The following is a 12,550-nucleotide window of genomic DNA, read 5'->3' as shown; positions in this document are numbered from 1 at the left end:
GCAAAGATGATGCTTATATTCATGAACCCATCCACAATTTTTAACAATGGGACGATTTTCTTCATACAAAAAGGGCTCTAATTAATCAACAAGACCAACAACTCAACTAAAAAATGGGCAAACAACAGGCAAAGATTCATTCATAGAAGACATGCAAATGGAGCCAGTGAATCCACGACGGGACACTCAATTGTGCCAATAATGACAAACACACATCAATCGAGCTGGTACGGTTTCCCCAGGCAGACTGGCACCATCAGGAGTGAAATTTGCTCAAACTTTTTGAAGGGCAACCCAGTGAGATCTGCCAAAGTGAGGAATGTTTATAATCTTTGGCTGAGAAATCCCACTTCTAGGGATTAATTATGCAGAAATATGCAGGGAGCTGTTTACTGCAGCCCAGTTTGTTTAAAAAAAAAAATCCAAACAAGACTGGAATGACCTTATGGGCCCAACATAAATTAGGATTCATTCATTCGTGTGTGGAAATATTATGCTGCCAGCAAAAGGGGCAGACCTGATCCCCCTCATCTTCATGGGCTGACATGGAAAGAAGCAAAGCAAGACACATGTTCAGTGGGGACAAAGAACTGTATCAGGACACGTGTAAAATGACCCTGTTTCTAAAATGCACACATTGCACCAGAGCCTACTGTAATGAAAAAATAAAACTAAAAGTGCACATATATCTCTACATGTATGAATAAGAAGGGTCTAGAAAGATAAGTTCCAAACTATGAACAGCAGCTGCCTCAGGGAAGTGAGGCTGGAGTTAAACAGACTCGAGAAGCACCAGCAGTGAGGGCCCCACACACTAATACAGGGAGCTCAAGAACAGACCTGTGCAGGGCCGGAAGTGAGGGCGGCCAGGAAGCACCCAGTCAGGGAATTCCTGAGTGTGCCGAGTGTAACAGTCTCTCAAGAGAAGCCCCAAAGAGAGGAGGGGACTCTATAGTTAATTGGATGGAAAAGGCTAAATTCTGCAGAATTTCACTGATTCTATGGCATGTTTTTCATATTTTCCATCTCTGAAATTGAGATGTGTCTCATAATCGATATTTCACAACTTCCTTAGGATTTTTTCTTTTTTATAGAATATGAAGTATCAGTGCATCTTATAATCGGTGATGAAATTCAATACACCTGCCCCCGACTAAAGATTCATATTAACACATTACTAAGGCTCTGAGAAGTCCTGCAGCAAAGAAACATGTAATCCTGATTCTCCAACATATCTGACACTTTTCTCTTTTCCTTATTTTGCCTTTCCCTTTGCTCACACATGAGATTATGCTGACACTCCACAAGGTGCCACCTGGTGCCCTGTGGATGTCTGCAAATCTGCAAGGGGATCCTGTCACTTTCTAGGGCAACTGGGGTGGTTGGGACACAGTTCTTACAATTCTGTATGACTGTTCGGTAAATACCACAGTAACAATGGCAAGACCCATCCACGGGTGCTACAAGAGAAGGGCAAACGTATGAGAGACAGTCTGCAAAGAATCCTCTTAGAAGGTTCTTGCCAACTACAAAGGAAAAAATAGAAATTTAGAGTGGAAAAGTCTGGTGGATTTTAACCAAATAACTGCTGCTGAGCAGACAGAAGACATCGTTGTCCTCATGCACCTCCTGATATGACGCCCTAGGGAGGGACTGGCACTGCTGGGTGGTGTTCCTGCTGAAAATGTATGACCTTGACCTAGTCACGAAAACACCAGATAAACCCAAATTGAGAGACACTCCACAAAATAAACAGTCGAGGTTCTTCCAAAGTGTCAAGGTCAAAACCTGAGGCTCCATCCCAGATGGCAGGAGACCACAGAGAGCGACAACCAGATTGGATCCTGGACTAAAAAATGGGTATTAGTGGGACAACTGGGGAAATTCGAATTCATTTAGGCCTTTCAATTATTGTATAGTTATCAATGTGAACTTCCTGGTTTAGATAATTATGGTTAGATAGGATGTTAACACTAGAAGAAGCTGTGCAAAGGGTATATGGGAACTTTGTGTACTATCTTTGCAACTCTGTCAAAATTTCTTAAAAATAAAAATTATACTAAACAAACCTGTGCAATGTGAACTTTATTATAATAAATCTACAATACATCATCTAGTAGCCAATAAAGAGATTTTTAAAAGCCCACTTGTGTTACATGATGGCTCACCCTGAAGACATTCTTGTTTGGGGAAATAAACCCAGGCTACACATTTGCAAACACGGGGCTGGGCGTTTGGGCAGAATGGACAGAGGGGAGCAAATGCCTGGCAGGGTCTGGTCTCATGGGGATAACTGCAAGCCTACCATCAGGGCGCCAGGGGCTGCTGCCTTTAGCACTAAATGCAAGTTGAGAAACACAGGACTCACAGGGTCACAGCACACAGGGTGTGGTCTGAAACTCACAATGCACTGTCCGCCAGGAGAGCTCCCATCTATTGAGGAATCCTTACAACAACTTATGAGGAAGGTGCCACCAACATTACCTCCCTCCCCATTTTACAGATAGGAAAGCTGGGGCTCAATGCAGTTAAATAGCCTGCCTAAATGCACACAGCTGGGTATTCAGGAGAGGCTCTGAACCCAGGCAGTCTGACTTCAGATTCACTATGGCACTGCTTCTGAAAAGACCCCTGCAGAGATGTGGGTCCCATGGAGAGAGCACTGGACTGAGAGTCGAAACCACTCTGGGCCTCTATTCTCATTGTTGACAATGTGGAGAAGAGCAGTTTTTGTAGGGCTTCCAGAACTCAAGATCTCTTTCAGCTGGAAAAACACTAAGTGAGCCATAAATTCACACTAAAGTGTAAATGGCTGCTGTTGGATACTTTCTGACCAATCTGACCAACAAGGAGGTTTTGAGTACCCATGTACCCTGCTTACATCCCAGGGGAGCCAGGAGACTCAGTGTGAGGAGGGGGAAGAAGGTTCCTGGGAGTGGAGTCTGGAGGGAGTTAGTCAACACAGCCAGGAGAAAGGAATTTTGGGTGACAGCCAGAGTCCCAAAGACAAACAGTCTGTTCACCAACTGGCCTAGGATCAGCAGCAGTGCCCTAGTAGAGTGACTGGAGCCAGCTGATGTCATTGGGGGAGTACCTCCTAGAGGAGGGGTGCCTGTGGGTCGAGAGGGGACAGAGGTTTTCAGAAAGCTCTGCAGGAAGGCCTGGGGCAGGCCCACCTGGACCAAGTGGGGTATCTCGTCCAGAAGCCACTGAGCTGGATGGTGCTGGAGGGGTTGGTGGGCTACAGGTGGAGGGGCCTTCTTGTTTTGCTGGGGAGCGGGTCCCTGCCATGGTCTTAAAGGCCCAGCAAGGTTAAGCTCTGAATGAACAGACAGGAATATTCTTCCCTAGATGAAGATGCATCTCTCCTGCAGGGTGCCAGCCAGTCGCCATGAGAGCTCAGTTCACTCCTTTGAGTCTCTCCTGGGAGCCTCCAGACCAGTGCCCTGGGCAGGATGGACAGAGGGGAGCAAATGCCTGGCAGGGTCTGGTCTCATGGGGGTCACTGCAAGCCTACCAACAGGGTGCCAGGGGCTGCTGCCCTGTCCACAGTGCCCACGGCTGTGGAAATAAGGAGCTCGGCAGAGAATCCAGCATCTGTTTCATCTCTGCCAGTGCCCTTAGGAGGCCTGGACCTGACAACCTCTCCAGGAAAAACTGATCCAGGCTCCTGGGCCCCTGTCCTCCAGGCACAAACCCCCGCCCTGGTGGGACAAAAGGGTGAGGCTGCTGGAGGGAGAGTGGGGAAACTCTCATTACTCTCCAGGGACCCCTGCTGCAGCTAGGCCAGAGAAGAGGAGATGGCACGGAAAGGGCTGCGAGGAGGCCTGTGGGCCTGATGTGGAGCTGGCTTTGGCTGTGGGGGCGCAGGAAAGGGGACAGGGCAGTGTGAACCTGGGGGCGTGCTCCCTGAGGCCTTGTCCTGCCCTGAACATCCCTGGCCTCTGCTGCCTCAACTGAGAGCCCAGCCAGCAGGACTGATGCTTCCAAGATTCCCAGGTCCTCAGGGCTGACAGGGCCTTGTCTTAGAATGTGAATGCCTGGATGGCTGCACAGGTGGCCCCTGGCTCCAGAGGACAGGAGCAGGACCCACGGAAAGGTCAGCCAAGGGCAGGGAGATGGGAGGGATTCTGAGAATCGGCTGTAAAATAGATGTTTGTTGTAGATGTTTGTGAGCTTTGGCATCAACATGGAGCTCAGCTTGAAGGTGCACCAGCTCTGAAACCTCAACTAAGTTACCATAACCTCTCCAAGGTTCCACACCCCCCATCTGTAAAGGGGGAACCCTGCAGCTGAGGGAAGGAGCAGCTTCAAGGACAGGAGGAGCCACCCTCGAAGGCCAGATCTGGTCCCACATGTTGTGGGGCACCATTTCCTCCTCACCCCATGCCTCCCGGACTGGGGAAGGGCACTGGCTTCCACACGGCAGGTGCCAGGAAGGAGGCTCATGCAGACTCGGACCAGGGCTGGCCTTGGTCCCAGCTGCTGCCTCATGCTGGCAAGGCACCTACCCGGCCTGGTCTGCAGCTGGCGCTCAGCCGCCCCAGGGCAGGGGAGCCACAAGCACAATCCTGCTCTGCGGAGCCTCCCCTGCACCGAAAGGGCGGGTCTCAGCCTGGGTGGCAGACAACAGCCAATGTGAAAACAAAAACAGTGGTGCTCCCACACATCCCTGAAGTCCAGGAAGGGGAACCACGAGTCAAGCACCTTCCCTGAGAGGACCCTACCGCCTGGCACCCTGTCCTCCCTCATTCCAGACCCCTCGATGGGGCACGATGTCCCCTCACCTCAGCCCTGTGGTCTGGGCAGGCTGACACTGGGGGAGGCATGGGCAGGTGCACACCAAGGGGTAGCTCTGCCCAATCTGGGGTGGGGCCACCAGCTGAGACACCCACTCAGCACGTCCGAGGCACTGGTAACCCACTTCCCAGATGAGCGAACAACTCAGGGGAGAGTGACTGGCCCAGCCCCCTGAGGGGCTAAGATTGGAAGCCTTGTCAGCGACAAGGTGCTTCTTTCCTGCCATGATGTGTGGCTGCCCTCAAGTATCATTTCCTGGACCCCAGACGGCACCCCCAGGGACGATGGCCATGCCACCAGCACCAGGAGAGCCTGGGCAGGACTCGCCCGCAGGCACAGAGCCCCAACCCTACCTATCTTCACCTCAGTCCCTCTCCATCAGCCACAGGGGAACTGGGGGCATGGAACTGGGGGCGTGGTACACACAGGGGTGAGGGGCTGGGCTTGGGAACCACTGGCTAAGAGCAGACCCACAATGTGTGGGTGTGTGGGTTCTGATCCCAAATCTGCCCCAGTAGCTCCGTGACCTCAAGTAACTTAAGCTCAAAGCCCCTCAGTATCCTCACCTCTAAATCGGAGGTGATATCAGAACCTTCCTCATAGGGTCATTAAGTGGATTAAATTAGCTACTATCTGTAAAGTATTTAACCCAGTGCCTGGCATGCTAAGCACCTGCCTAAGCGCTGACAGATGCACAGCTCAGAGAGGCCACACAATTTGGGGAGGGGTGGAGGGGTGGCGGTGGCAATGGGCAGGGTCTGAGGCCTTGACTCCAAGCCCCCACCCCTCTGCAGCTCCCTGAGGGTTGACAGCCAGTTCCTGCCTCTGGGAGCAGCTCCCCACCAATCACAAACACCCACCCCCAAGGCAGAAGCTTTTTGGGGAATTATTTCTCCAGGCTCTAAGGAATGTTACTTTCTCTTTGCTTGGTATCTAGATTACTCAATTTCAATCCAGCTTTCAAATGGCCTCTAAGATGAGCCCTGATTAAATTCCCATAAAACCACAGGCAGAAGGATTCAATCTGTGGTATGCATCCCCCATCCCCAGGGAGGCCTGGGATCCCAAACAGGCCATCTGTCACCCCCAGAGCAGATATGTGAGAACTTCTAAGAGAAGAAGAACAGGAGAGCCACCCATCACCCCAAAGCAGTCAGGGCTTTCAAGGACCTCTCCAGCCTGTTGCCCAATGGTCTGAGACCTGCTGTCCCTGCAGACAGGGACACAAAGCCATGCCATGCAATTACGGCCCAGGTGCCTTCTCACACATGGTGCCTTCTCAGTCAGTTCGGGAGCCAGCTAGAGCCTTGCCCAGAATCGCTCACCCTGGGGTGGCACAGCCACGCCTTGGCTTTGGGGCTTCCATCTCTGGACCCTGGCTCTAGGTGGCAGGGTGGGCTGCTGATAGGAGAAAGAGCCTACAAATTCAATGTTTGTCACTGCAGCCTCCTCCCTCCCTCCTCCAGGCCTGCACCAGGGAATGCTTAATTTCTAGGAAGAATTAAGTGCTTGGTTTGAATTGAATCCAGACTGAATGCTGCCTGTGCCAGTGCCTAGGGGGTGCGGGTGTGGGGAGGGACATGGGTATGGGTATAGGCATGGCTGCCTCCCAGAAGCAGTCATCTATGAGGGAAAGTTGGGGCCCTGGCATGCTGGGGTGGGTCATTCTACAAGCCTCCAGGATGCTGGTTGTTACAGGGAGGGGACTGCTGCTGAGGTCACAGGCTGAGGCCAAACCCCCAGCCAGAGGAGAAATTCCAAGGTCGTTCAGCCATGGGTAAGGTGGGTCCAGGCAGGGACCCATGTCTTGGAAGACTGCTAGTGCTCCCCTAAAACTCATTCTAGCCCTTCTTCCATGGTGATAAAACCCGAATTCTAGCTGGGCATGTGGCTGCTCAGAACAAGGACTCAATTTCCCGACTCCCTTGCAGCTTAGGATGTGACTAATTCTGGCCAATGTTGGTCCTGTAGCTTCCAGAACCCCTCCTTAAAAGAGAACTAGGCCTTCTTCTCATTTGCTTCCTTTTTCTTAGTCGTCCTCTCCATCCTAATGTCTAGATCTTGGATGAGAGGGCTGGAAATACAGCCATCACCCAGGACCAGATGGGCAGACTACAGAAGAATAAGGAGCTAGAAGGAGCCAGGGTCCCAGCCCCTCTGCCCATGCTGGATGGCCTTCCTCTGGGCTTTTACATGAGAGAGAAAGGAAGTTCTGTCACATTTAAGCCACCGTTATTTTAGGTCTGCTGTTAAAGCAACTTGAATGCTAACTGATACTAAGTGGGTGGGTTTGAAGCTGCCAGAGCCCAGGCAGAGAAATGACCCTGCTTCCCCTCCAGGCTCTGAATGAGACAAGGATGAGCTCTGGGAATGTGGAACTGAGAAGGCAGTGACCTCACACAGGCTGCCCGGAGACAGCGACACTGGGAGCTCCCAGCAGCAGGCCTCATCTGTCTCCTGGAGGCAGAGCTGGGGTGGGAGAGGCCCTCCACGGCTGATGCTCTGCAGGGAGGCAGACAGCCCACCCAAGCACAGACCCTTATCCAAGGGCTCTGCCTGCTATTCCTGGGAGAGCCTCCCCTTGTGCCGTGGCCCAGCTGCCCACCCCCACCACAAAGCAGGGGCTCTGGTCGTCTCCCTCCCCCTGCTCATCAATGAGGACCCTAGCAGTCCTGAAGCGCCCACCTGTCCCCCACCAGCTCTGTTTTCCCTGCAGCTGTCCAGATTATCTGAGGACAGAGAGAGCAGCCTTAGTGCCAGGGGGGGTGACAACTGGAGGAAGTCTGGCCAAGCCCCTTCTCCCAACACAAAAGCGTGTCACTGGATTGCCGTGATTATCTGAGGGAACTTCAAGGGTAATTATGGCCATTTACAGTACGCCTGAAAGGGCTGAGTGCCTCCAGGAACAGCAGGGAGTGGAGGAGGGGGGCCCAGGGTGTGCTTCCCAGGAAGGCTCTCTGCCTCTGCAGCTGGTGGGGGCATGCAGCAGGGACCTACTCAGCGGTGCTGGTGAATGGACAGCCACTGGGGGTCAGGAAAGGGCTCCAGGAAGTCCCAGCCTCTGACCGCCCTCCTGGAAGAATACATGCCCAGGCTTGGCATGCACGATAAGGAAAACCCAGGGTGCAACATTCATGGCCCACCCACCCTACACTTCCTGCTGATCTAGAACCAAGCATGCATTAGGGTTTGGTCAACAGCTCTCTCTCTGGACCTGTTGAGGACTGGGCCCTCTCCTGGAACACCCACAGCTCTCCCCTTATGGGCAGCTCCTGAACTTTCTAATCTCCTAATGAACTAGGACACACCCTGCTTAAAATTCCTGACCTGATTACTAACTGCCTCCAGGAGAGGCCCAATTCCAAGCCAGGCAAGTGGGCAACAGAGATACCTCCTGGGCCTGCCTCTCGGCGTGTGACTTCCTATGGTCCACCTCATCACTGGGTTCCTCCTCCCTGAACACACTGTGCACACTCACACCCTGAGCCCAGGCTCACCCTTGATTCCCAGCCCTGCTCTTCTACTCCTAAAAATCTAAGACGGATGTGAAGACTCAATTAGGATGCTGGGGTCCTGCCATCATGGTGGAAGCAGCTGGAGCAGCTGCTGTTCCCGGGTGACCCAGTGGGCTGGTCCCATGCTAAGTGCTCTGCAGACATCATCCCAGGTATCCTGATCCCTGACCCCATGGCTGAACCAGGTATCACCCACATCTTCCAGAACACCAGCAGAACTCAAATGATTGATTTGTCTGAGACCACGTGGCTAACAGCCCAGACTGGGACCCACATGCCAGAGCCTGTGCTTTTGGCTCCAAAAGGCCCTTCAGCGGCACCTTCTCGAATCCCACCCAAACCCGTCACTCTTCAAATGGACTTGTCCGGGACAGGAGATGTGGCTGCTGGTCTGCCACCTTCTTCCACTAACTAGGCCTTCTCATGTTCTAATACAGCCTCCTGCTCTTCACACAGGCAGTGTCCAACAAGCACACCTTCTGGAAAAAGGCTGACTCCCTTTCCCAACATTTGACCAAATCTTCACCCATGGCAGACTGAGATGAAGGTGACTCCAGGAGGGAATATACAGCTCTTTCTTCCCATCTGAGATTCTGGATGGATCCAGGAAGACAGTGCAAAGGGAGGTGAAGTGCACAGCAGAGGCCAATCACTCCAGGCCTGGCAAATAAAGGCTGCTGGCGGGTGCTAAGAAAGCCTGCCTACATGGGGCACCAGGACCATGCCCCCATTCTCTGCACCCACCAGTGTGTCAGGCATTCAGGGAAAGAGGCCTCAGGAGCCCTTCCAGGACAGCCAAATCCAGCAGCCAGCTCTTCTGCAGGGCACATTCCTTAGAGAGGGAACCGAGGACTCACCCACTCTCCAGGCCAGGGTCCTCAGTTCCTGGTTCTTCTAGATCCAGGACCCTCTGGCCATGGACATGAAAGTCAAGCTCAGGAGTAGGGGCCGGGGAGCCTGAGTCAGAGAGACCTGGCTGGATGCTGGCCCAGCCACCTGAATGCTGCGTGACGTGGCACGTCTGCTAACCTCTCAGAGCCTCTGGGATTTATCTGTAAAATGGGAAGGCTTATCATGCCCACTTCTAAGAGTACCAAAAGGGAGAATACAAGGAGAAGGCCTGACCCAAAGGCAGGAACACAACACATACCCAATAAATGGTGGTCTCAGACTCCCATGCAGATGATCTGCCTCTGGAGCTGTGAGCCAAATGGTACCCACTGGTCCCACCGGTCACCATCACAGGAAACTATGCCTGAGGCCAAGTCACCATCCAGGTCAGGCTTCATGGCAGCCAGGTTAGGCCTCAGTCATGGTCTGCAGGGCAGGGAGCAGGGGCTGCCTCCTTGACCCCAGGATAAATCCTCACAAAGCCTGAGGGCCCAGGCCGAGCACTTTTCCTTAAAATTAAACAAGAGCTCTCAGCAGGGCACAGTTGGACCAAGCAGTGAACTAAGAGGTGACTGTTAACATGAATCTCTTCACAAAGTCTTTCTCACATAAACACCTTGAGAATGCGGCCTTGAGTTCTCTGGCTCTGCCTGCCCAAGGGGTGGGGAGGGGTCGGGGTGAGCCCTCAGGGACAGGAGCCTGCAGCTGGCAGGGAAGGCGCCGCAGTGAAGAGGGAGGCCCCTGCCCTCCAGAACAGAGTGGACCCGTGAGGTCCAGCAGCGACATTACATCTCCACGTGTTTGATTAAAGGCCTTCAGTTTCTGTTTGTGTCCTCTGCCCAGTTACGTAACTCCACTTGCCTGCCTGCCGCTGAGCTGTCTACACACACTCCTGCTCTCCAGCCACTGTGTTACCAGGACACTTCAATGTCACCCATGGGTTCAACATAGCAAAAAAAACCCTCAGAGCCCCCTTCTGCAAGAGCACCCTGAGGCTTTTGTTTTCTCGCTGCTGGTCACAGGAGAATGAAAGGACCTCCCCAGAATGACTGCCCCATGGAATTCAAACGCTTCCTGCCCCAAAGTGCTTAAAAAGACAAGACCCCTCTGTCTCCACACCTCAGGCCATGGCCACTCTGTGACCACAAAGGTGGCTGCCTGCCACGGTTGCAGTACCACATGTGTCCCTACCTTCCATGTAGGCCTCAATCTTCCGGATGAGCTCGTAGGACTTGGAGCGGTCAAGCAGGGTTCTGATGGCAGGGAGCGGGTCCAGGATGATGGTCTCAGGGTGGGCGTCGATGTACTCCTGAAAGGGAAGCAAACTGCTCTGGTTAGACTGGGGGTAGGGCCAGGTAGCAACTCACCCCTCACGCCCTCTGCACATCCATCCGTTCCTGTCCTACCCTCCAGCCCTGGCTTTGGTGGAGGGTGGCGCATTCCAGCACTGGGGCATTGCGAGCAGTCACCTGGAGATCTGAGAGAGAGGCCTGACTAGGCCAAACTCAGAAATAGAGCACCACGTGGAAGACAGCGAGGAAACTGCAACCAGGCTCAGGGTAGGCCGCCTGATTCCAGACAAAACCTCACCCGGAAGCAGATCCACTCCAGGCGCTGGCTCCTCTGGGAGTGGTAGCCCCATGCCCTGCACTGATAAGGACTCTGAGGCAGGGCCGGGAGAGTGGGATGAGGCCAGGAGTCATCAGAGGGTCTGCGGGAAGGTGTGGCAGAGAGAAACACGCCACAGGGTGGGCACCAGCCACCCAACACTCCTCAAGTACCTCACTTCCGTACCTACTAGCTTTGGGGTAGGCACGAAGGAAATGCAAAAGAAACCGTGACAAAAACCAGTCTCTAAGAAACTTACTATCTTCTTAGGGGAATAACCCTAACTTACATAGGGGGAAGACACTGCTGTCCACAACAGAACTCAACAAAATAACGGGCAGAACCCCACGCCACCCTGGTGGGCCAGACCAACCCGAGCTGACATAGCAAAGGAGCCCACCCTTGCTCTCAACCCCCATGATTCTAAGGACAAAACTGGAATGCTGGTGTGATGAGAGGGGGGTCTCGGGGAAAAAGCTGGCCTCAAGAAGGCCCCAACCAGCTGCTGCAGGTTGAATTTGTCCTCTAAATACACGCTCAAGTCCTAACCCTTCAGCACTTGTGAACGTGGCCTTATTTATAAGGAAACAGGGTCTTTGTGGATGGAATGGAGTTAGGACTCCATATGGATGGACCACACCATATGAGTGGGCCCGAATCCCCTGGCTGGATTTCTTAGGAGAGAAATCTGAACACAGACGCAGGGAGGAGGCCGTGTGGAGACAGACAGCTGCAGTGATGTGCCTACAAGCCAAGGAGGGCGGAAGGTGCCCACCACCACCGGGAGCCGGGAAAGGGGCAGGGAAGCTTCATCCTCAGGGCCTCTGGAGGGAGCCACTGCTGACGCCCTGACTGGAGCTGTTGGCCCCCAGGGCTGGGAGATTTCTGTAGCATTAAAAGCCTCCCCGTTTGTGATACTTGGTTATGACAGCCGGAGGAAACAGACATGCCAGCGTGATTCCTCCGCCCAGCCAGCCCCCCTGCCCTCCGCTCACCCACTCCACAGCCTGTCAGTGAGGCCTGCATAGCCCGGGGAAACATATCCCAGTGCTGCCTTCCTGGTGAACCTTATGGACAGAAAGAAAGACCATTTGGAATTATTTTTCTTCAGTGAACTTATTTTGGTCCTAGTGACCACTTGTTAAGCCAAAAGCCACTTTTAACACAAAAACCAGAGACTCATATTCCCACTTCTGCTCTGAAATCGGTCTCTCCTTGGATTTCGCGGCAGAGTATCTGGCCCTGAGCTCCTTTCTGTCTTTCTGTCTGAATGTTTAAAGACTTCCTCTGGCCTCAGTGGTGGCCGGCATAACCTAGGGGAGGCCTCGCATTCCAGTCCTCACGCCTGCGACTCTCCTTACCCCTTAGCCATCCTCTCCCTGCACACAAGTGCGAGGACCTAGATGCGGGGCAGAACCCTCCAGCCGTCAGCAAGCCATTTGGCCACCAACCTACTGCCTGTAGACAGTGAAGCAGGCACTGATGCGGGAGAGCCCACGTCTGCCACCCACACGGAGCGTGGGGACTAGCCGAGGAGTCTCCTTAAGGAAGGTTTTATCTAGAGCTGCCCTGGGGCCAAGCGGCCATGCCCAGTGCCTCTCTCCTGACAGTCTCAGCCTCACCCAAGCGCCTGCACCTGATCCCTCATCTCATTTGGGGGATCTCCATGGGCAACTACCCCTCTCGGCACCATTCCGTCATCAGAGCTTGTTCTTTTAAATGCAGTTCACGCTTCC

At 53.3% G+C, this 12,550-nt stretch overlaps 1 protein-coding gene across 2 annotated transcripts in view; it reads right to left on the bottom strand.

The window, feature by feature from the left end:
• Window positions 1-12,550, bottom strand: part of ITPK1 (inositol-tetrakisphosphate 1-kinase) — a 182,485-nt gene that overhangs the window by 48,127 nt on the left and 121,808 nt on the right. For both annotated transcript variants that reach the window (XM_030802367.1, XM_030802366.1), the window contains exon 5: window positions 10,398-10,515. In XM_030802367.1, coding sequence (XP_030658227.1) covers window positions 10,398-10,515 — 118 coding nt within the window. The remainder of the gene's footprint in view (window positions 1-10,397; window positions 10,516-12,550) is intronic.

Source organism: Nomascus leucogenys, chromosome 22a, assembly GCF_006542625.1.
Source record: "Nomascus leucogenys isolate Asia chromosome 22a, Asia_NLE_v1, whole genome shotgun sequence".
In the NCBI taxonomy this organism is placed as follows: Eukaryota; Metazoa; Chordata; class Mammalia; order Primates; family Hylobatidae; genus Nomascus; species Nomascus leucogenys.
The sequence above is the reverse complement of the archived record's forward strand: the minus strand, read 5'-3'. Positions and strand labels throughout refer to the sequence as shown.